Source organism: Melospiza melodia, chromosome 11 (genome assembly GCF_035770615.1).
Source record: "Melospiza melodia melodia isolate bMelMel2 chromosome 11, bMelMel2.pri, whole genome shotgun sequence".
Taxonomy (NCBI): domain Eukaryota; kingdom Metazoa; phylum Chordata; class Aves; order Passeriformes; family Passerellidae; genus Melospiza; species Melospiza melodia.
In genome coordinates, this window is record NC_086204.1 from 20,092,605 (window position 1) to 20,116,648 (window position 24,044).

Here is a 24,044-nt window from a genome sequence, read left to right on the forward strand (position 1 = left end):
TCTAGCTTCAAAACACCTTTATAAGCATCTTATTATTTCCTCATGAAATAATGCACACCTGTGTAATGAGTCAACATCCTTAAAGACACCTGAGCCCAAGGCAGTTTTTCCCATTCCAGTATCCCACAGCAGCCTGCTCTGACCCAACTTCTCTGCTCCCTCTCTCGTCAGGGTATCATAAACTGAACATCTCCAGCACTGCTCACTGCAGCAGAGCACTTTAACCACTGACATTTTGGGCTTTTTAAACTTTTCCCCATCCCCAACAGTTTTGTTCCGCTTCTTTGAGATTTCTTCATGTTTTTCTTTCACTGTTGTGCCATTCCAAATGATCAGATTTCAGCTCTTGACTGACATTTCCTGCCTGCAGAAACGTGTGCATGTGAGCAGTGTGTACAAAGCTAAAGCTGCAGTGCCTGTGGATCATCAGGGGATCCCTGCAGATTTACCTGCCTGAAAAGGACTCAAGGCAAAAGAGCTGTGGCCACTCCAACTTATCTGCTGCAAGAATTCTGTCTCTGGGAATGCCATTTATTTTCACTACCTAAGTGGAATAAAGTCAAGATTTTGCAGACAAATGAGCAGCCATGGGGCTCTCATTTTGTTCAAAACACCCCAACAAACCCACAAAAAACCTCTCACTCTTCTCATATGACTTTAAGAAACTTTTTCAGGGGTGCAAGGATGGGAGTGGAGATGGAGGTATTTTGGGAAAAAGAATAAATCATTCTAGATAATTTTTTGAAAATTAACCCATATTTGGACTCAGTAAAACTTTTCATAATAACCTTTTTCACAAAGAAAACTGAGTTTTGATTAAGGCACAATTTATCTCTGCTCCCAGAAAGTATTTACTAGAAAATCAGAGCACGAATAACTAGGAAAAAGGTGTGATTTCAATTTTAAGCTGCAAGATGCCTACTGGATGTCCTATAAAAAATTATAAATGAAAATTTGAAATCACTTCCTGTAAAATAAAAACTTTCCCAGAGGCAAATGAAAAATATGCTTTGCCACGGACAATTTCAGAGGCAAAATTCCTTGAGTGTGTTCTGATTTTTTTCTTAAAAATCTGTTTGTACAAACCAAAATTATTTTTTTTTTCAATAAGATACGTGAGACAGAATTAAAATTTTTCACTGTAGTGACTAGCAGGAAAGGTGTACTTCAGTAAGCATAGATTACAGTTTGCTTAAAGGACTGAAAATTAGGCTCTATGCACCCTTCCTTTAAGAAAAAGTCTCCAGTGAACTCTTCAGTAACCTCATTTTACTTTTTCAAGCACATAAAAATTGAGTTGCAATAAATTGAGTTAACTTGTATTTGGCATAAGAGAGCATGAGATAAAATTGCAACACGAGAACACTCTTTTAATAGAATCTTTTAGATTGCAAGGAAGTTCTTGGAATCATTTATTCAATCAACTGTGTTACACTGGGATCAGCCACAGCAGGTTGATCTGAACTCTGTCAGATTGGGGTTTGAACATCTGTCAGCATGGAGGCTCTGCAGTTTCTGGGCAACTTGTTCCAGTGTTTGACTACCCTCATAGTAAAAAAGTGGGGTTTGTGTTCAGGTGAAATTGAATGCATTTTAAGTTGTCCCATTTTCTCTTGCCCTGTCACTGGGCACTGCTGAGAAATTCAGGCTCCCTCATCTTCATTCCCTCCCATCAGGTAATTATTAATACTTAATGGTAAAATCCTCTGGAGCTTTCTCTTCTCCAGGTTGAACAGTCCCAGTTCTCTCAGCCTCTCCTCAAATGAAAGATGCTCCTACTCCTCAAATATCTTTGTGGTCCTGCACCACACTCCAGTAAATCATTCTCTCTTGTACTGGGAGCCCAGACTGGACACAGGGCTCCAGATGCATCCACATCAGTGCTGAATAGGGAGGAAGGATCACCCCCCTCAGCCTGCAGGTATTGGAATGTTTTTTGATGCTTCTTGAGTTCTGGTTCTGAATAAAACTTCCATTCACTTATTAATTTTGGAAGTTTTGTAATTTTTTTTCCCCAGGAAAAACAATGCACAAATTGATATAGTTTTATGTAAAATCCCTCATGTATCTGGTATCTGTCCTTAGGTCCTTGGAAATGTGTGTTCCTGCTCTGGATTGTAAAGCAGTTCTAAAAACAGCTCAATACAAAAGCAATTATTCTTTCTAAGTAATTAGTACCAAGCTTTAAAATCAATCTTCTGGCTATAATTTGTTTTAAAAGACTGCTCCAAGTTTATGCTAATTATATTACTCACATTCATGTGATAAAAGGCATTAACATGGTGCTTTTACTCTGGATTTCCAAAAGGAATAGAAAAGTAAACCCTGAACCTGCAGAGTTTCAGTGCTAAGGATCATGCCTGGTGAGCAGCCTGTTGGCTTTTAACACAATGCTGAACAGATGTAGAATTGAAACCTGTATTTAACAGAAGTTGCCTCACAAATAAAGAAGGGAAGAGACCTGATATTTTCCAGCCAAATCTTAAACTTCTGAGTTACAATCAAATTTAGTAAAAATTTAATTAGTGCTGGTGAGGCAGCTTTGGTGTGGGAAGTCCCACAACTCAACTGTAACTGCACAAGAACTAAGGTTATTTTGAACATGTTCATGAATCAAAGGAGCTGCCTGCTCTGAGCTTTACACAACTGTTGATAGTATGGTTAGACCCAAGTTAATTACATATTATTAAATCCTAACTCCCTTTCAAAAGACTAAACCAACATTATAGAATCAATATTCTCAGCCAATCTATTTTGCTAAATAAATAAATAAATCACATAATCAAAGCTAAATAACATGGGAATATTCAAGAGTAGCAGTTAAATTAAGAATCCTACTTACCGAAAACAAAAATGATGTTTGATTTCCTTAGATCTTCTGAAAAATCTAAAATGAAAATAAAAATTCTTTAGTGGCAAGAGCTACTAATTTTAATGCCAGCTACTTACCACACCAAATTGTGTAACACTCATGCAAGGGGATCTGATTTTACTAGATTTACTTTCTGCTATAAGAATAGATATGCTTTGTCCATTCCAAAAGGAGCTATTATCCACAAGCCTATTAATCTCTCAGTTTCATAGTTGTCATATATGACAAAGACATTTTACCTGAAAATAGACCTTGCAATACACATCAGTTCTTTAAGAAAAGGAAGGAAGAGAGAAGCAGATTCATCTTGATGTAACAATGTGATGCAATGCCTCCTCAGCCACTGCAGTTTCTACTGAGCATATTATTACATTATAATTGCTATAGAATCTTGTCCACCTCCCATTTATTTACATTTTATACTCTCTGAAACAAAGTTCTAAATTCCTCTGAGGCCCAAATTCAGCCAAATAATAACCATCTTAGCTGAAATCCAGGCAATACACTCACCAAAACAATGGTGTGTAATACAGCTTTGTCTTTAACAGAAAGTGTATCTTTTGAAAAAGCAATTCCTTCTGGTCTGAGTCCCAGCCATTGCACTGATTATACAGTCCAGAAGGTGATCTTGCACCATGTGAGCCTGCTGAAATCTTATTATGTCTTTGAGTTAATCACTTACAAGACACATGTGATTTTGTTAATCACACACAAGACACCTCATACAATTTTTGGGGTTGATTTTGTGGTGTGTAGATCTCTTATTACAAAAAATCATTAGCCATGAAAAGTCTTGCTTTATCCTTTTATTCCTCTTAGACTCTACTTTCCAAGGAGACTTTCATAACTGCCAATTTCTGAAAACAACTATGAGATTTGACGCTGATTAACAGTAGTATTTTCTAATAATTTTTGATCCATTGGCCAAAAGAGTATAGAAACATGTTTTACAAACTTAAAATTTCATTTGAAAGAATTCACATGATAAAAATCCCTTGAGGCATAAACTTCACAATATAACTCACCTGTATTAACTTTACTTTCTAATTAACTATTTAAATAACAGGAAATCAAAGGTTTCAAAATTAAATGGCAATTGACACTGAAAAAGAAACTCACCTCCTGTGCTCTCATAACCAGAAAAACTTGACTGATCTTCCTCCTGTTAATTAAGCAATTGACAAATTGAAATGGATATTCTGCATAGTTTGCATTTCTTCTTATATCTGCTTATCTGTATATCTTAATATGTATTTCTCTAAGGTCTCAGTTTTAATCTATGTTGAGATGTGGTTTACAGTGTCACAGAAATGCTGTTAGTGCTGTTGCAGTTGCTAGAACACGAGCACAGAGAACCCAAGGTATCTTGAGATGATTCAGTGTCCCATATAATGAGTGGAGTTCCTCAGGGTTGGGAATGGGGACTGGTGTTGTTTAACATCTTTGTTGGTGACATGGACAGTGGGACCAAGTGCACCCTCAGCAAGTTTGCCAATGACACCAAGCTGTGCTCGAGGGAAGGGATGGCACCAGAGGGACCTGGACGTGCTTGAAAGGAGGGGCCATGTGAGCCTAATGGAGTTCAGGGCCAAGTACAAGGTACTGCTCCTGTGTCAGGGCAATCCCAAGCAGTTACAGGCTGGATGGAGAATGGATCCAGTGCAGTCCAGGGAAAAAAGACTCAGAGTCATTGGCTCCACATGATCCATCAGTGTGCACGTGCAGCCCAGAAAGCCAACTGTGTCCAGGCTGCCCCAAAGGCAGCGTGGGCAGCAGGCTGAGGGAGCAGATTGCACCTCTCTGCCCTGCCCTCCTGAGACCCCACCTGGGCGCTGCACCTGGCTCTGGGGGGCCCAGCACAAGGACAGGGACCTGCTGGAGCCAGTCCAGAGGAGCCCACAAAGATGCTCAGAGGGCTGGAACACCACTCCTAGGAAGACAGGCTGAGAGAGATGGGGTTGTTCAGCCTGGAGAGGTCTCTGCAGAGACCTTACAGCAGCCTCCCAGGACCTGAAAGGGGCCTGCAAGAGAGCTGGAGAGGGACTATTTCCAAGGAGATAGAGTGACAAGGGGGAATGGCTTTAAACTGAAAGACAGTAGGATTAGATGAGATCTTGGGAAGAAATTCTTCACTGTGAGGACAGAGAGGCACTGGAACATGTTTCCCAGAGATGTTAGAGATGACCCATCCCTGGAAGTGTTCAAGGCCAAGCTTGGGGCTTTGAACAACCTGGTGTAGTGCAACATATCCCTGCCTGCTGGGGGTTTGCAGCAAGATTATCTTTAACGTCCCTTCCAACCCAGGCCATTCTCTGCTGTAATACTGGTTTTGTGAGGAATGGCTCTTCAGTGTCCAAATGCACAATCCCCACATGATAGATAAGCAGCCAATGTGCATCCTGAATTTCTTCTGAAGTCACCATGGTATGATCAGCTGTTAATAGTGAGAAAGCAATACTGGAGAAACTTCTAAAAGTGAGCTATAACATAAAGATGGCATTGGCCTTCTGCATGTAACACAAGCTACAAGTTGTTATAAAGGCTGTTGAACTACAAGGGACTACACCAGGGAAATGGGGGATGTAGCATGTTTTGTCTCCTGAGATTTAGCCACTTAAAATTATTTTTTTACTGTATATTACAGTCAATGAGAAATTACAAATAGTGGCCAGCAATACTGTCAAAATGGGAATTCTTTATTGTTCTGATAAGTGAGAATTATATATATGCTGGACATTTTCTAGATTATGAAGTGTCAATATACCCACACCACCAATGCTTTAGCCTGGTCTGTAAAATATCAATAATAGCATTGACAGTAAGACATCCTCATGTGACATCATGACATCATCAGTGCCTAACATCAGCATGAAACATGTTATGTGAGTCATCTCAGTAGCATATGGCAGCACAGCTCTCAGAAATGGCTCTCAGCCTCCTTTAAATGTGTAGAGCTGCAGGAGTAGATGAAGTGACATGAACTGCAAGGTGACTGGAATGGGTAAACTGCTGCCCACTGTAATTTGCAGGGCTCATGCATACCCTTGCAGGTTTCTGCTTATATTCCCATCATCACTGAAAATGAAGTACTCTTCATTAGGCTGAAGTACCATTACATTGGTTACACAAATTATTTTCATTTTTTGATTCACAGTAATTCTCAGCCTATTACACTGCAGCAGAAGAACTGCCATTCTTAAAAAAAGAAAGGTGTCATTTTCAAATGAGAAATCATTCTCTTTCCTACATTTCAAGTGACAATATTAACTCTATGTCCATTATTTTTGCATGTAATAATACAATAAAATAATTGACCCTGCAAAGCATATAATGCATACAAAAGGCTTAATTTTAGATTCTGCTTCTTATAATGCCTTTGAAAGTTTACAGATCAAAATCCTTTTAGGTACTAAGTTTAGAGTAAAATTCCTTTAAAAAACAGGATCAGAATTCCAAGTTTACAATCAAATTAAAGAATTGAAAGCAGCATTACTTCTTTCAAGTTTTGCTGTTGTTCTCCCCTATGACTGCAGAAACTGAATCCAACCAGTTTTTGTGCTAGATGTGCTGTTTGGTTTGAGGTCCCTTGCAAAGAGTGACAGTCTGGCACCCTGTTTAATGCAGTCCCCTTGTGTTTGCATTTGACAGTATTTGACAGAAAGACTCAAAGATTGAGTCTTTTTAGCAAGTAGGTCTCTAAACTGCGAATGGCTTGGCCTGTATCAGGCTGAACACTGCTCTGCCTCCTTACCAGAGCACTTTGGAAAATAACTGTGGGATTTAGCAAGTGATCACATAAGGCAAAGTCCCTCCAGTTAGATAGCAAATGCTGTTTTACACCAGACTGCCATCAGCAATACAGTGATTTAGCAGCAGTCTCTGTACTCTCAGTTTAGCTGTTTCCATGTACTTGAAAGCAAAGAGAGGAAGATTACATCTTGTAATGAGCTCTGAAGAAAGATAGGTAGTCTGTAATTTCATATGCTTTACAGTCAAGTTATATCTCCAAATATTATCTGGAAACATATCCATTAGTGGAGCACAGCTGTCTGTGTAACTACTTAAACAATATCAACAGTGCATTAAAATAATTGCTAATTAGAGAAGTTTGCTGCCTGTAAAGAATCACCTATTTGACATTTGTCTTTAGAGTTGGAAAACACAGGCTTTTGACTGCCATTTTACTTGCCACTTGTGTTGTAATTAGTAAATATCTGACTGGTAGAAGATACTTCATTGGTTAATGACATTTCAGTTACTGTCATTGCTAGATTGTGAGGTAATTCCACAAAATCACAGAATGATTTGGGTTGGAATATCATCTAGTTCCAACCCACCTTATTCCTGTAGTAATAAACTATGACAGTAAGTCTCAGCAAATAATAATGGATTGATACAGAATTCTTCAGAAGTTTCAATTTTGCTGCCAATGAATCAGTACTCTTAAGGCATATCAATAAAATAGATTTAATTTTTTAATCTACTGAAGGGACGTTTTCTTTATGAGGACTTAGTGACAGCTGTTGTGAATGTCAGTTACCTGATGAAATGAGAAAGCTTTCCTGTTACCCAGTAATAACCTCTGCTCCAGTCCTTGCATGTTTTAGTTTGGGTTTTGTTTTCTTTTGTTTTACATGGACAAGAGTTCTCCCTTATCACCTCATTGTTGTTTGAATGCTTCTAGAAAAGAGTGGTGAGAAGTGCCTGATACATTTCATTCAGATTTCTAACAGATATAGCCAGAGTTTCTCCTCCAAATTTACCAAAGATGATAAATATCACAGACAGAGGACAAAAGAGGCAGTAGAATGAGACTGAATTTGAAATACAGCGTGACTGCTGCTTAAAATTATGCTCAATTTTCAAGCTTGAATTTCAGAATGTAAATATTCCAAGGAATGTTTCAGACACAAATTATTTAAACAAATAAAAATTACACATTTCTTTGTTTGTTTTATGCAAGGGCAGTGCTCCCTGGGTATGGATTTTATGAGCCATACCATTAAATTTGATTTATACTTCAAATCAATTTTTCAGCCTGAGCTGCTTTCTGCAAGCTGAGTGTTAAAGTATGCCTCTGTAAAGCAGAGGTGGCTGTGCTCTGATCTTCCCTGCTCCAGAACTAATAAATAAGGTAAGACACAGTAGGAACACCCTCACACTTCAAGGCTTTTTTTCTCCATTGAAAGTCAAATTTTCTTATATACTTCATACTGCTCATCAGAGTGGAGTTATTTGAGTTAAAAAGGACTAAAGAAATTAAGATGAGCATACAGAGCTAATGTTTTTCGAGGTGATTTTTATATGTTCACAATGCATACAACTGCCAAACCATCAGTGTTCATAATAGCATCTGCAGAATTCTGACAGATGAGATCACTGTGATTCCCATTTATTTCCAGGTTTCTAGCAGAGACAAAACTCTGTGCCATGCTCTCTTGTGAGAGAGCTGAGGGAGCTGGGCATGGTCAGCCTTGAGAAGGCAGAGGAGGCACCTAATCAATGTCAGTCAGTGTCTGAAGGGAGGTGCCAGAGGATGGACCAGGCTCTGCTCGGTGCTGCTGAGCAGTGGGACAGGAGGCAACAGGCACAAACTGATGCACACAAGTTCCACCTTGACTGTGGAGGTGACAAGCACTGGCACAGATTGCCCAGTGAGCTTCTGGAGTCTCCCTCACTGGAGACATTCAAGGGTCATCCTGTGCCATGGGCTGTGGGATGACCCTCCTTGAGCAGGGAGGCTGGACCAGATGATTCACTGCAGTCCCTCTTCCCACCTTCCCCAGTCTGTGATTATTCTTTTTGGTGATTCTGTGATTATTCTTTTAAAACAAAACATTATCAATTCTAAAATAATAATAATAATAGAAAATTATACCTATTAGTTTGAGATTAACCCATTTTTAACAGTCAAAAGCCAATATCAAATTATCTAGCTTTTAAATTTGGTTGGGTTTTTTTCAGATTTTGCATTCCTGTTCTTGAAGAACATCAAGAATATCTGTAGGTACTTTAGAGAGGAAAAAGCCAGAATCTGTGTGCTATAGTTTGGGGAGATTTGGTTTTTAACTTCTGTACATATTTATAATTTTAAAAATGCATATGATTAATAATCATGAAAGTGAAAACAAAATCTATTTAGTTTCATATTGATTTCCAGACACTGGAAAAAATTTCAAAGAAATTACCTCTGAAAGGCAACAAGGTATGCAACCAGAACACCCCTCCCAGGAGGGTAGCAGCAGTTTGCATCATCACAGCACTATAAGAGTGTTCTGGTAAGCCAAACACCTCATTTGCAATTTTAATATTAATTTGATTTAAAAGGCTGAACTACAGGGGTCAGCATTATATGTAACTTGAGGAAGAATTGGGGCTTGATTTTTAAATATATTTGTGTTTTAAAGACATTAGAGACATTCAGTAACTATATTATCTATACATAGTTTCTATCACTGACTTTAAAATAGTTCTGTGACATATAGCATTCAGTCAGTTTCCAGTTAGGTCTGTATTTATAGAAAGCTCCCAGTGCCTACAAAATTCTTTCTGGAAGTTATCACTATTTTTCCTTTGATATTCTTGTTTTCTGTAAATCACATCACTCCTTAAATTATTCTTCTCTGTGTGGAGCATTTATGCTGTTTGGTGCAATCTCTCCCAGGGACAAATTTTTTTTTTTTTTTTTTTTTTTTTTTTTTTTTTTTTTTCACATCAAGCCATTGTAGCAGAGAAGTGAGGCCTCCTTGTGTACTTGAACTACAAATGTGGGGCTGCTCAACTCCTGTTTTAGACAGCTGACAACAATCCTACTGAATGGGTCCCTCACACCAGACACCTCAGCACTCTATGCAGAACCTCTCTGCCCTGAGAGCTGTCATTTGATAGGTGAAATTCAGTCATTTGGGTTTTTTGTTGTTAATGGTTTGGTTTGGGTTTTTTTTTAATGTATGTGCATTTTGTGCTTTTTTGGGGTTTTTTAAACTTAATATGAGAAAGGCTTTTCTGCAGGCCTGTCTCAACTCAGTTTTCAAAAAGAAAAAGATCTTGGCATGGAGAAGGACAAGAATAGAGTGTTGCAAATAAATCCCCAAACCCAGTGTGCAACCTCAGATCCTATGATTTGCTGCTATTCAGATAAAAATTGACAATTGTGTTCAAATTTTACCTCTCAAAGGCCTCCTCTGCTTAACATTTCACAAGCATATTCAAGGTTTACTATAGCATCTATTTATCTATTATTAGGCAGTTCTGTAGCTTTCAACTTCTGCAGTATTTCTAAAGGACTTCTGTGTTAAGAAGGAATTGAACTATCTGAAGAAACAGTCCACAGATTTGAGATGCACTCCTGTGAAGGAGTTGTAAAACTAGGCTACTTTTCACTCTTTATGACTGGTATTTAAGCCCAAAATGACTAACATTGACTGCACAATCCTGGGATACATAAGGAGTAAAAAACCAAGTAGGAAACATATGGCTTTCTGAAAATACATAGGGGATTTTTTTTTTTTTTGTTTTCCAGTGTACCCAGAGAAACCACTTTTCTGCTTTGATACAATACAAATAAGTGATTTTAAGAGCAGTTTTGTATCCCATAGAGTAAAACAGCATCTTTGCAATCACTGCAGTTTTATATGTGTATGTAAAAATATACAGGATGTACTTTGACAGTGGTTAAGAAAGATAAAAGAAATAAAAAGGCACTTCCTTCTGCAGTGTTTTAAAATATAGGAATTGTTACAACAAATGTTTTCAAGAAAGGGTTTTGGTATCTGTCTTTAGGGATGCTGGGCTACGTGAACAAAACCAATCCACAGCCCTGAGTGAGGCTTCTAAATCTAGGAGGCAGAATGGGTTTAAAATACACCTTTACATTTCTTTATTAACTTTTGGTAGAAGAGGAGAAGTTCTGCTGTGGATCCTATTTGCATCAACTGTGTGGGATACCTGATATTCCCTAAGAATTATACAAGTTCTCTGGACTGTAAAGGTAGAGCTCATAAATTTATCTGGGAAGTTATATTTTGTCTATGAAGCATAAAGCCTCACTATGCCAGGGGAAGGGCAAGCTGGTGTGAGGAAAGAAGGGGCAGTATCCTACTGCTACTGCCTACAGCAATGATGGTGAGACACTGGAAATTGTAATGCTTTTACTACAGACACTTCCTCAAGCCACAGAGAAGGACTTCATAATTTACTGCAGAATTATTCAGTGAAGCATAAATGCAGCACCTCTTGAAGAATAATGTTGTCACTGTTGTTTAAATCTCCAGTAATTCACTTGAGCTCACCACCATTTTAACTGAATCCTTATGCCCTGTACTGCCCACCAGAGCTGCAGGCAGCAGCTCTGGGTTCAAAACTAGGAAAGAATTGGAATGCAAAGACTTCAACTAACCTTGGCAGTTTAGCCTCCCCTAATATAAGTATCACCACAAAGTAAGTTCAAATAACACCTGTGAAAGAAGAAGCAAACAATTGCTTCTGGCATTTCACATAAGAAAGTGCAGGTTGACTCTTTGGTTATTTTTTGCCCATTTTGCCATGGTTTGCACGGGGGAAAATAAAGCCAGAGACTTTCCAACACGTGCCTTTATTACAGTGTGCAATGGTGATTTGAAAGAGAAAAAATTCTTTGCATTTACAAAATTATTTCAAAGCACCAAAATACACATGGTTTGAGCTTATTCAGGAAACATTTTGTAAGGCAAACTGTAGTACTTTGTTTCTGGAACTGTTTTTTTTGAAGCATTTAATAGGATAGTTTCCATGGCAATGTGAACTGAACAGATTGTTCACTGACTTCAGTACATTTCTATTAAACATCTTTTCTCTGTAGTTAGGCCTGCCTTTCCAGCTCTTTCATGTCTTTGGGTGCTTATTCATTTTGCCTTTTTGCAGATATCCTTAAACTAGACTGGACTCCACCTTTGACAAAAAACAAGTGTTGAGAGAAGAGAGTTTTACAACCATTCTCTAAGTATCCTCTCTTTTCTATCCCATATTCCTGTTTTAATCAGTTTCTCTGTATAACCAGAATCTGTAATTCAAATTGATACCACTTTCTATCAGCAAAAGAGAAATGGACACTGCAGAAATGTTCAGCATTAAAAGCCCAAATGGCTTCTGGTTACTCTTGGTCATTTTACTAAGACTTGTAATGTTTAATGCTGCACAGCATATAGGAATAAAACTGCTGTTACACCAGAAGTTCCTTATGTTCTCAAGTGAAAAGAAAGCACATGATTAATATATGACATTCTAATCTGACTCCTTGAAGAATTCAATTAATGTTTATCAGATTTTGAAAGTCTGAATGAAAATTTCTCCTGCTAATGAAGGTGTGCAGTTTGCTTTCTGTAGTATTCTAATCCTAACCCCAAAGTATTGTGTCTGAAGGGTTAAATAAACTTCTTGGACTGAATCTTCAGAGTAGGGAAAAGGGAGTCAAAACAAAGTGACAACTGATAGGAAACACAGTAAATGGAGGAAAATGGTCTTTGGTTTAATCCACAGAGCTTTAGTTAAATGAGGCTTTCACTTTGCTCATGCCCATCAGTTTTATTAATATTTGTGTTCTGCCTCTGCATTGAAAAGACTCTCAGGAACTTTTCATTATGTCTCTTGAATATTTAAGTTTCAAGCTATGCTAATCAGTCAGGCTGGAAATATTATTATAGTCTTGGTAGCAGTGGAATCTGTTTTGCATCAGTTCACTAAAAGCTTTTCTCCTGCTCTCTAAAGCCTGGATTCCTCAGTGCTTTGGACAGGAAACTACACCAAGCTGCAAAATGAATTGTAACTACATGGCAAAAACTTCTAATTGAGAGCCTGTTTCCTCTTTTCCTCTTGTTAGAATGAGTAAGTGTCTTTCAGAGCTTTTTTCCTCCACTTGATTTTGGTTTTGCTTGTGAATTTTTCAAGTGAGCTGTCACATTTCTAATTATAAAACATTCTGAATTTGCAGCAAAGATTGGGTTATTCAATTTATTTCATTGAGTTGATTGCTTGTCATTACTGAACAGAAAACCTTTTTTTTTAAATCTACATTTCCTAGGTCTTTGATACATTTGTGGGGGGCAAAAAAAAAAAAAACAACCAACTCGCAATCTTTTCTTTGCACTAATGCATTTATCTAATTGCATTTATCTAATTGAATCAGTAAATGCAGCATGACACTCCATGGAAATCTCTCAGTTAAGAACTGGTAACTCCCTGAAAGGCACAAAAATGCATTTCCATGTTTTGTGGATGTGAGGGTGGTGAGGCACTGGAACAGGTTGTCCACAGAAACCGTGGATGTCTCATCTCTGGAAGCATTCAAGGCCAGGGTGAGTCAGTCTGAGCAACCTGGCCTAGTGGAAGGTGTTCCTGCCCATGGCAGGGAAGCTGGAACTAAATGATCTTTAACATCCCTTCCAACCCAAACCATTCTATGAAATTTGTGACTTCCTGTTCCAAATATTACTAGAGGCTAAATATATTTTTGAGGTTTTTACTTGAAGTTGACCTGATTTTCACATTTCCCAAATTCTCAAGTTCTCTTAGTGCTTGTAGAGGATTGTATCCATTCTCCAGTTGCCTGACAGTGTGTTTTAACTTTTTCTTTAATTACTCTAAATATTCATCAAGCTAGTTAAGGTTCTCCTGAAAGGCTTGTTTTCATGAGAAAATAATTGGATGCTCTTTTCTTCTGGAACTCTTTGATAGGATTCACTGATGCCAATTCTTCAGTACTCCCTTTTGCCTGAATGCACTTGAAATAAACCAAATGGCAGGTTTCTAATGAAAATCCAATTGTTAAAAATAAAAACTTTCTGATTTCTAGAAACAAGGGTATTATATTGGTAGTCTCTCTGGCAAAGCTGAGAAATTGAATAGCAAGTAAAAATGAACACAGTGAGCATTAAAAATCTTTATCACACTTGAGAGTATTCCAGCAGCAAAGAACCATCCTCATTAAACCAGACACTAGCCACCACAGCAAGTTCTGCAAATTGAGAATACTCTTTAAAGTTGTAGCACTCAAAAATGCCTGGCCCAAAATATATTCCTGAAGTCTTAATATGGATTAAAATATCTGAAACTGACCATGTTACTTTGCTTTTATGTTATCCAATCAAGTCATGAGTAGTGTAATCATCATTCCAGAAAAGGCTGTAGAGATTGCTAAGACAAGAACCTTGGCTGGTTCTTCCATAAGTCATTCTCAATGAGAGGTACTATCTCCTTCATTTATTTACTTATTTCTGTTTTTCAGAAGAATGTATTTCTAGGTAATTCTAAAACCTTATATTATTCCTTTCATAATACAGGATCTCACAGATCTGAGACAAAACCAGAAAAATAGTTATTAATGATTTGGAGAAAAAATGGGTTTAAATTTTTTTTTAAAGGGTATTTCCCTCCTGCTTTTCAGTGCTGTAGAGACTTAGTGATGATTACAAGTGTTCTAGTTCTTGAAGTCTTCATGCATAGCCAGTAGAAAAGAATCAGCTTACTTTTAATTTAGTTACATAAAGTTAATTGAACCATCATTTATAACATGTACTATTCAAAGCTCAAGCTTTCTCTGAGTTGTTTTAAATTCAATTTCCCCTACATACTCTTCAGAAAAGCCAGACCTTAATCTGGACTAGTGTTGCTTTGCACTGTCCCAAGGAGAGGTATCAGGTGTTTCTGGGAGTACTTGGCACTCCCACATGAGCCAAGGACTCCATCAGTGCCTGGAGCCACAGCACTCCATCTCCTTGCTCCTGCCTACCTGTAGGAGACATTATTCTGGAAGAACTAATGTACATCTGAACAACTCAGAGGCTTTTTTGGTTTAGTTTACACTGGAGATTTTTCTGGCTCATTCCAAGACTGAGAAAATGCAAAAGTATCTATGTTAGTCCATTTCAGCTGCACCAAGGCACCCATTGCCAGCTGTGGCTTTGTCTTCTGTGTGACCCCCAACTGCTCTTGTTCAGTGACTACCAAGATGTTCCCCTAAAATTCAGCCATTTTTAGCAGCTCAGCTGTGTAAGGTTGCTTGGAAACCAGCCTTCTTATCCCCCACGTTCTCATGACAGATTTCCTATGCAATAACATCACTGCATGACACATTTTTATCCAGACACACATTCTTTTTCCACTTGAGATTCTCTGAGTAAAGGTTGTTGATGCTTCACACAATTCGTAAACAGCATGTGGTAAATCACTGGAGGATTAAATCACTGCCACAGTCAAAATGAGCTCAAGTTTTGAATGTGAGCAGTTCCTCACTCCTGAATTTAGTTATTGATCTTTCCATCCTGAGAGTAATTTCTCATTTTGTTTTTCAGACCAGGCAGCTAGGTGGTATTATGACTTCATGGTAATATCCACTTCCTTTTTTGCTTCTGTATATAATACTTGCTTCCATAATTTCAAATTGGTTGCAATTGCTTTCTCCTGTATATTTTCTTAATATTTGTACAAAGCATTTAATATAAACTGTGTGTACATTTATATATTAGTAATAGAAATATTTATTTTTTTAAATGTTGCAAAAAAGTATCAAGATACCAACTTACAGTTAAAGTCAGTTGGTGTCAGCCACTTCATATTCATATAGCTGTCCCTGATTGATGGGCTGTTAGCACTGTTTTAGCTTCATTTCTCCTTCTTTGTTAACAGTATTGCACTCTTGCCAGAGTGGCAATGTGTTAGTTTAACAAAATAATGAGAAAAGCTAACTGCAACATCTGGCAGAAGGAATATTTGCCATTGACAAAAACAATAAGGTCCCATCATAGTGTTGTTCAATCTCATGTGAGAATCACATTCATTCAAAACTGCAGTGCTTTTATGGATGGTGTAATGTATCAGCAGTGAAGTATATAGTTTGAAATTATTATGATATCAGTATAATTTTCACGTTTCCATTAATTTTATTTTATTTTGTAACTATAAAACTTGTGAATATTATGTAAACATTATGAACCAAGAGTATGATTTCTTTAGTGTATGTACTCTTCCAAAAGAACCTATTTTAAATGTCATTAAAATGCAAAATTTAACATCAAAATAGCCAAACATAATATAAACATAGATTCTGCTTTATTGGCCTAAAACCCCTAAATAATAAAGTGTAGTACAAAGATAATGTGAAATTTAGAAGTTTCCTGGACATAGAATATTTTAAGAAGGGTTTATGAAAGAATGTGATTTAAAAAGGGATGTGAAGACAGAGACAAGCTGCCTTCCTGAAAAACAGCCAAGCTGAAATAACTGAGCCAAAAAGAACAGTAAAGGGATCTAAAAATTAAAATAAATGAATGGAGCTAGAACATATAATATTTTGCAGGTGAGGATAAAGTGTTGCATTGAATACTGTGATAGAAAAGCAATGAATGATCCAATCATAATAAAAATTCAGTTTTGTTGGCCCTCATTTTGTCACTAGCTTTGAAATGTCACAAGAAAAGAAATCTTTTGCAAGTAATGAGAAAAGAGGTGAGAACATTTGCAACTGCATTTTGTTGAATGACAACAGAAACACAAATTAGCATTCTGTGCCAAGCTGCTTACAAATCTAGAGAGATGTTTGTGGTATTCACAAAGAAAATACAAGCAGAGTCATTCAAAAGTGGAAGACAGGAAGCAAAACATACAAAACCACCACCCTTAAGTATGGTGGTGTGATAGACAGATGGCTTTCTTTCTTTCTTCTTTTTTTTTTTTTTTTTTTTTTTTTTAATTCTAAGGCATTCTCTTAATGCTTATCCACAGCACAGTAACAAGCCCACAACTCTTATCCTTAGCACAGCATCCAAGCCTCAGGAACCTCCCATGCTTCAGTTTGTGCCCATTGCCTCTCGTCCAGTCACTGAGCATCAGAAAAAGCCTGGAACCATTTTCTCTGCATCCTCCCTTCAGGCTTCTGTACACTTTGATGAGGTGCTCCTGAGCCTTCTCTTTTCCAGACTGAACACTCAGGTCTCTCAGCCCTTCCTTGTAAGAGAGATGGCCCAGTCCCTTAATTATCTTAGTGGTCCTTTGCTGGATTCTTTTAAGTATCTCCATATCCTATATTACCAAATCCACAACTGAACAGTATTCCAGGTGTGACCTTACCAGTGTGGATGTGAAAATTATAGGGGAAAGATATACATAACTTCACCCCCCCTCCTCAAGGATTCTTCCTATATACAAAGAAAACTTTTATCAAAATTTAGTTTTTAGATGTGGATTGGACAGGTTCAGTAGAAAGGCTGATTTCAACATACTGTAAATCTTTGTTGTTTTTTATTCTTAAAAACATTTCTTCACAGGGAGAATGTTTGATTTGGCTGTAGTTATATTTCACACTTCTTATAATTTCATACTGCTCTTTGGAAAGGTTTTACTTCTTTTTAAATATACAACAGATTTACAGTGCATTTTAGCAATTCTATTTGTCACATTTGGCAACGTTTTAAAATTTATGGAGGAAACTCAGCAATGCACAGTAATGGAAGATACAGGGTCTTAATACTACAATAATATTAATTCTTTTTTCCTAACAGAAAGCCGACATCTGTGTATCATGAATTTACTTATGTTGCACTTAAGAATCCATTTGCCCTATCCTTAAAGTGCCATCACCTTGCTTAGACAAATTTTATAGCACAGTATATATATACATAAACTAGAAAACTGTCTAGAGAGAAGCCATATGTACAGAAAATTACCTGGTCTTCAAAGTCAAATTCTGTATAAACAGCATCTCCAGAATCCATAATCAGACTGCAATCAAGTTCATTTGGCCCTAAAATAGGAAAGAAAATTAGAATTCAGAAATGCATTGAAAACTTTCACTTAATGTGGTAGAACATTATAATATTTCCAATTGTCTGTATCTGTGCAAAAACCGTGATCTAAGGAACCAACCATTCAGGTTTGCTGGAGTGCCCAGGTCAATGGTATTTCATTAGCAAAGCCTTCAAAATATCCATAAAAGTTAGTGCAGATCTTAATAAGGAAGGGCTGTGCTAAATGGTGAATTGTTTTAGCTTGATTGCATATTTATTGGGCAGGGTGTTCTGCATGCCACGACTTGCAATTTTAAATTTCCACACTCAAGGGGGAATACAAAGCAGTTTAAGACAGAGAAAGGAAATACTGATTTCTGATTAGCAGATAAAGGTCCTTGAGTGGTGTGGCAAGGGGACCAAAGCAGCATGCTTCCAGCAGCAATTTCCATCCTCTTCTACCCCTTCCTAAAGGGTCTGTGTGGCTCTGCCCCTTCTCCTTGTCATCTTCCTGTGGCAGGACCAGGAAGAATGCAGTCTCCTTCACTTGGGATGACAAAATCCAGTTGCTGAGAAGCCTCGACCTGCCTGAGCTTTACAGTTTAGCTTCAGCTGAACTGCTGAAGGTGCAGGACAACAGAAACTGAGCTTGATATTTCAAGAAGCCATGTAAGGAAGGAGTCATTGCTAAAGCACAATGGGAGGATAAACCACCAATAATGTTTCTATATAAACATAGGAAGGCTGTAACATGGTCATCATATTCTGGCAGTGTCACCCCATTCAGATTATCTCAGTCCTGGGCAATAAATAAGGAAATGTTCTCCTGAGTCCTCCAGATGGTGCAGCTCTAAACCAAATACTACACATATTCTAAACACATAAAACTGTCAATAGGTGTGAGACTATAGAAGTCACTTTCACAGTATTAGTAAAATGAGAATAACAAAAATATTGTAATGATACACAGAAACCTAAAAATCATAACCAGCTAGCCACAGATGAGTCCAACCACTCACATCATGTGGGCAGCAACAGGTAACACCAGGGGAAGTGTCAGCTGTGTTTTGTTTGGTCTCCTCGTGTCCTCAGTGAAACAAGATCACTGATGGAGAAAACAACTCCTCCTTCCTGGGTTACAGGTGTCTCTGCCTGGTATGATGCTCCTGCAAGCACTGGCACTGAGGGTACATAGTTTTAAGCCTATTGCTGACCTGGAGTTGTTTTCTCACCATTAGAGTTGTTTGTATGGGTGGCTTGCTGTAACAAGCACTATCAATAACAGATTTTGCAGTTCAATTTGTGCCAGATGCATTTATATATTATCTGGGTTTGCTTGCTTTAGAAGTTTGCATAGTAATAATCTGTGTGGGTGGTGAAGTAACTATCCCTGACAGACAGAATAGAAGAGAGGAGCTGGATGTCATGATGAGCAAAAACTGTAACTGCATGGTACAAATGATGATTCCAGGGTGTCTTAGTTCGCAATCCTTATCACAATAACTGCCAAATTAATCTTCAATTTCACTTTCTGGACTACCTAAGAGAAACCAGGGAAAGACCTGCATCTACCATCTGATGGTGATTTTGTTTTGCTTCCTCACTCCACTGCCCCCATCCCCAATGCTCATGTATAGTTTTTCAGATTGCTACAGAGAAATTACAGAAAGGAATTATACTCCTGGTATGTCACGCATACACACACAGCATGTTTTCTGGCATGTACACGTTATGGTCTTTTGAAAATAACTTTCTCTAAAACATATATGCAAGGAAATAGATTTCCAGCTGCTGAAAGAATCTTTTGATTTATCTTACACAGCTGACATCTCACTCTTAACACCGTGTCATTGTTGATAATATAATTTAACTAAGTCTCAGTTGTCACTGGCACTGGCCTACTCTGACACATCAATCACTGCTAAAGGCACTTGTTGGCACTTTATTAAAGGCACTTGATTAACTGTCACTTAACTACCAAGAGCAGTACATATTCTTAGCTAGAAACATTAGTATGAAATATGGTGCTGCAAACTTAAATGTAAAGGTCAGGCTGAAAATGAATACTCATGCATAATGTATCTTAAGTGATAAAAGCCATAATGGTTATACAATTTTAATATGGTCAAGCATCTTAAAGCCTTTTTCCCTTGAATTAGAATGCTGGTGTCCTTGGAAAAGCATAGCTTCTTCCTAGGGTATATTCAAGAAAAACTGAAAATCGGTCCTTTCTTTCATGCTTTAATGAAAACTAACAAACCCCATAACCATCCATCTATCACTGAACAATGCTCAGACTTCTTTACCCTTCTCAAATTGCCTAAAGACAAACCCACGAGAAATGAATTGAAGCAAATGGCTACTCCCAAGACAAGATAAAGTAATTAAGGGACATATCAGAGTTCTTGCGATATCCCTGGTGCAGCATGAGTAGTTTGCTATGCTCCAGCTCAGTTCGTTGTTGGAGGGAGCATATTTTGCTAAGGTTGGACTAAATCTTCCTCAAACAGGTCTTGCAGGGGACAACAATGAGCTCACTAACTATGGCTTGCAGGCAGGCAGCAGAGGCACAGCAGGGAGCCCCTTGGCAAGGTACTGGCAGTCGGGAATCCTGCTCTAGGCAGATCTCCAGACAAGGCTAAAGCCAAAAGGAGAGCCTTGGAAAGTGCATAATTCAAAACTTGGCTCAGGTGTTCTAAATGTGAGTTTAAATCAGCAACATTTTACATAAAACCTGCAGCAACGTTTATCTATCAAAGGTGAAATGCACAATGTCATTTTAAGGAAAAGAGTTTGGAAGCAAACACGCCCTGCTACTTTCAGTGAGACTGCAGGCTGCACATCTCATGTCTGACAACAGAACAGTTGATCATAAATAACTTTTATTGCCTTTTCTGAGCAAGTTGCATTGTTTTTCCTTTGCTAAGTTGGTACCATGAGACCTAGGCTATAAAAACAATTCACACTTGTCTATTAGGAGGAAAGGCTTACAGTCTGATTTGTCTTAATTCCTTCAAAAGGGTGTTCCATTTCACCAAATAATCTCTTGGCTCAAATAAGCTCTTGATTAACTTGAAGCCTTCCTGTGCTTATATGAACCTTTAGGAAGTGATCTGAGTAACTTTATCAATTGCAAAAGGGGAAACTCAAGTTAAAAATTTAAGAAAGCCCATGAAAGTTCAACTGCCATGGAGAAATAACTTGCCAGCATGCGATCTGAGAAGGTACCCTTAGGGCTTAAAATATGTTTCCTTGATTGCTTGAATAAAGTTAAGGAAAGGGACACCTGGTCACTTTCATGTGCCCTGTGTTTTCCTTAGAGGAAAAAAGAGAGGATTTTATTAGGTGCAGTACTGCACAATTAAAAAATAAGGCAGTTGAAAGTTTTTATTAAATCCCCATTAACTGAATCATCAGGTCTCTGGGGAGGAACAGGCTGAAATGCAATCCCCTTTTTTGCCATGTTTTATGTCTTGACACTGAAGGCGTCTTTCATAAAAACTTGTCTTGTGAGGAATCCAAGAGGATCCAGTGACACAGCACAGAGGACAAGGTTAATTAAAGGTGGCTGCAGTTGTACAAGGATGTGCTGACAGGTGCTACCCCTGCCAAGTCTGACAGTCAGGGACAGAGGGGTACATGGCTGTGCTCAGTCACTTCCTTCACCATGAGGCTGTATTTCATGTTTTATGCTGTATTTTCCATAATGTTTGTTGCTCCTAAGCTGAATTGCACAATATTGATCATGGAAAGCTGAGAGTGTGGCTGTCACAGGCAGGTGTGTAATTCCTACCACAGAGATGCAGCCCAAAGCCCAGGGGATCATGGCTGTAAAGTCTCTGGTCCTACAAAAGACTTCAGTGTTTTAAGCCTGAGTTCATGGCACTTTCTCTGAAAATGTGTTCATCCTTAAGTTATCACAAATGCAAATGTCAAGCATTGCTTTTTCACAGTTCACTAAATTAATTTATACAATGAAAATAGACTGTACTGATCTGTCTAAATTTATCTGCAGCTGACTTCACTTCCCATCACAAGGTAGCTATGACCCATCATGCAAATTAATTAAGTCTGCTCCTTGGACCATTTGTGTTTAGCAAATCAGCTAATGAATTTCCAATCTTTGCTTAAATACATTACTTATTTTGAATCCTGCTAGCAATTCTATTCAGTATGGTTCATTGGCTCAAATATGCTCATACTCATATTTTAACAATGATGGTATTCACACAGTTCAGCACTGACTGTCATGAAAGCAATCTAAGCCTATCTCATGAAACACACTGCTTCTCTTAATAACAAGTTTAAACTCAATAAAATAAACGTGTCTTTTTATGTTATGGAACATGCTCTGAAGCACCATCTAATAACTCAATTAATACATATTGCATATAAGCATTTGGGCAAGACAAATGCTTAGAAGATAAATTTCAAGTGGAATATTATAGAAATAATTTGTTGAAGCACTGATTAGCATTAGAATGATTACATTTTAATTTTCCTCTCAGTAAGATGCTTCTAATACAAATTTTATTGCAACCTTACACTGTTGAGTTTCATGACAGGTTGTTGCTCTTGGCAACAGTCTTAATATGTTGTAGAAGGCAACAATGAGAAAATTGTATTTTTATCTATAAACATTTTAGTTGTTTTCTTTTGGTACGTATTGTTACAAAGTTGATTACAACTGGATTTTACAGGTATAACATGAATTTGATGTGGAGGCATGAAAATATTAGAAATACTGTGTTTATGTTTGCTACAAGGAACTACAGTATACTGCAATATAACTAATAAGATTAGAAGACAAGAAGTGAGATCAAGACATGCTGGAATTGCAACATCTGGAAATTAAACACCTGATCTCATAAAAACCTTCATAGAAACCTCAAATCTCCTTATTATTATCAGTGCTCAAAGTAGGCACTAATTAGGTGAATGTGGCATGGCATCTGCTCATGGCTACCCAATTATTCTGGTGAGGGATTTATTAAATAGATCAGACTTTCGAGGAACTGACTGGAACTCATCCAGAATCACAAACAGTTTGTGCAAATTGCTTAGCTCTTGTCAAGCTGTTTGTCAGAGCTTGCACCTTTATGACACTTCTTTCCTCTTCCTCCTGTCCAGAATTTAAATCAGTTAGGGAATCCAGAGGAAATTATCAACACAATGTTGTACAATGGGAATGCCATTTCAGGTTTGTGATCAACCTGTTGCCTCTATGAATAAGGCTAAGCACAAAATAAATAAGTGTGCCATCTAACAGAGAAAGAAAGTCATCTTTATTCTTGTGCCTCTTATCTGAAGGGTGGCCACTAGAATCCTGTGGGCTTTTTAGCTGATGCACTTCTTATAATCCTCATCATTGTCCCCAGCCCCAGCTCCCCTTGCATTCACTGCCCTCGCCCTCCCCACCTCGGTACTTCATCTTTATCTCATTTAGAACATTATCCAAAATTTCTTTTTGTGTGCTGGTTCAGAAGGCATTAATGACATCATCTACATATGTAACCCTAGTAGTTGATTTGAAAAACAACCAGGGATGCCATTGTAAAAGGAAGAAGTTGTGAAGTTACTAAGGAACACTCTTCTGCTGCCCTCAAGCAAAACATTTCTGACAGATGTTACGTATTTTCAGTGCTTTGATTTTTGGCTTCAATTCTTTTGCAGTCCTTTGTCTCTCAAAGGTTTTACTTCGAAGATATTCAAGCCTCAGTAAGCATAAATAATAAATAAACAAATAAATAAAATCCCCAAACACTTGACTTATATTCACACACCAATTATTAGGTAGGAAGTACGATCATTAATCTCACAGGACTGATTTTCTGGTGAACACCAAGGTATCACTGGAACTGAAACAGCTAACAACTGAAATTGAAAACTTACATGATTTTTGTATTAATAGTATAGCTTAGTGGACTTGCCACAGTATTTCAAGGCCAACTTGCAAATAAACTGCAAGCTGTTGGATAAGCTATATGAAGTTTCCAAATATAAAGAGATTTTTGTCCCTGATTGGGCAAATGTTTTAGGTCGGTCAAGACTGCTACAGTACCCACATCCAAACTTGAAGAATATGAAAGAGGCATCCCAATGTCAAATGCAGTACAATAAATATGGTTTTTTAAATCTTACATTAACTCACCTGCTGCAGTCTCTTTGTTTGCAAATAGCTTATTGTCAACTGCAGAACTTATGTCAGAGAACACTTCTTCTTCATCTCTGTCTGCGTCAAACTAAAAAAAAAAGAAAAAAGTTGGCAATCAGGCACTGCTTACTACTTGGCTGAACATCAACATGTACTGTGACTTCTCAGCCCAAGCCTTCCTGATAGGAGCCTTTCTATCTTAAAGTTTGCTGTCCATTGCTTTAGGTATGAATCATTTAAATGTTGACTTTAATTTTGTAAA

The 24,044-nt window shown here is 37.7% G+C and overlaps 1 protein-coding gene across 1 annotated transcript in view; it reads right to left on the reverse strand.

The window, feature by feature from the left end:
- The window catches only part of AK5 (adenylate kinase 5), an 83,761-nt gene that overhangs the window by 20,366 nt on the left and 39,351 nt on the right, over nt 1-24,044 (reverse strand). The window contains exons 7-10 of the mRNA XM_063165881.1: nt 23,780-23,870; nt 17,569-17,645; nt 3,992-4,034; nt 2,843-2,887 (exon numbers count right to left, since the gene is read on the reverse strand). Of these exons, the coding sequence (XP_063021951.1) occupies nt 2,843-2,887; nt 3,992-4,034; nt 17,569-17,645; nt 23,780-23,870 (256 nt within the window). The remainder of the gene's footprint in view (nt 1-2,842; nt 2,888-3,991; nt 4,035-17,568; nt 17,646-23,779; nt 23,871-24,044) is intronic.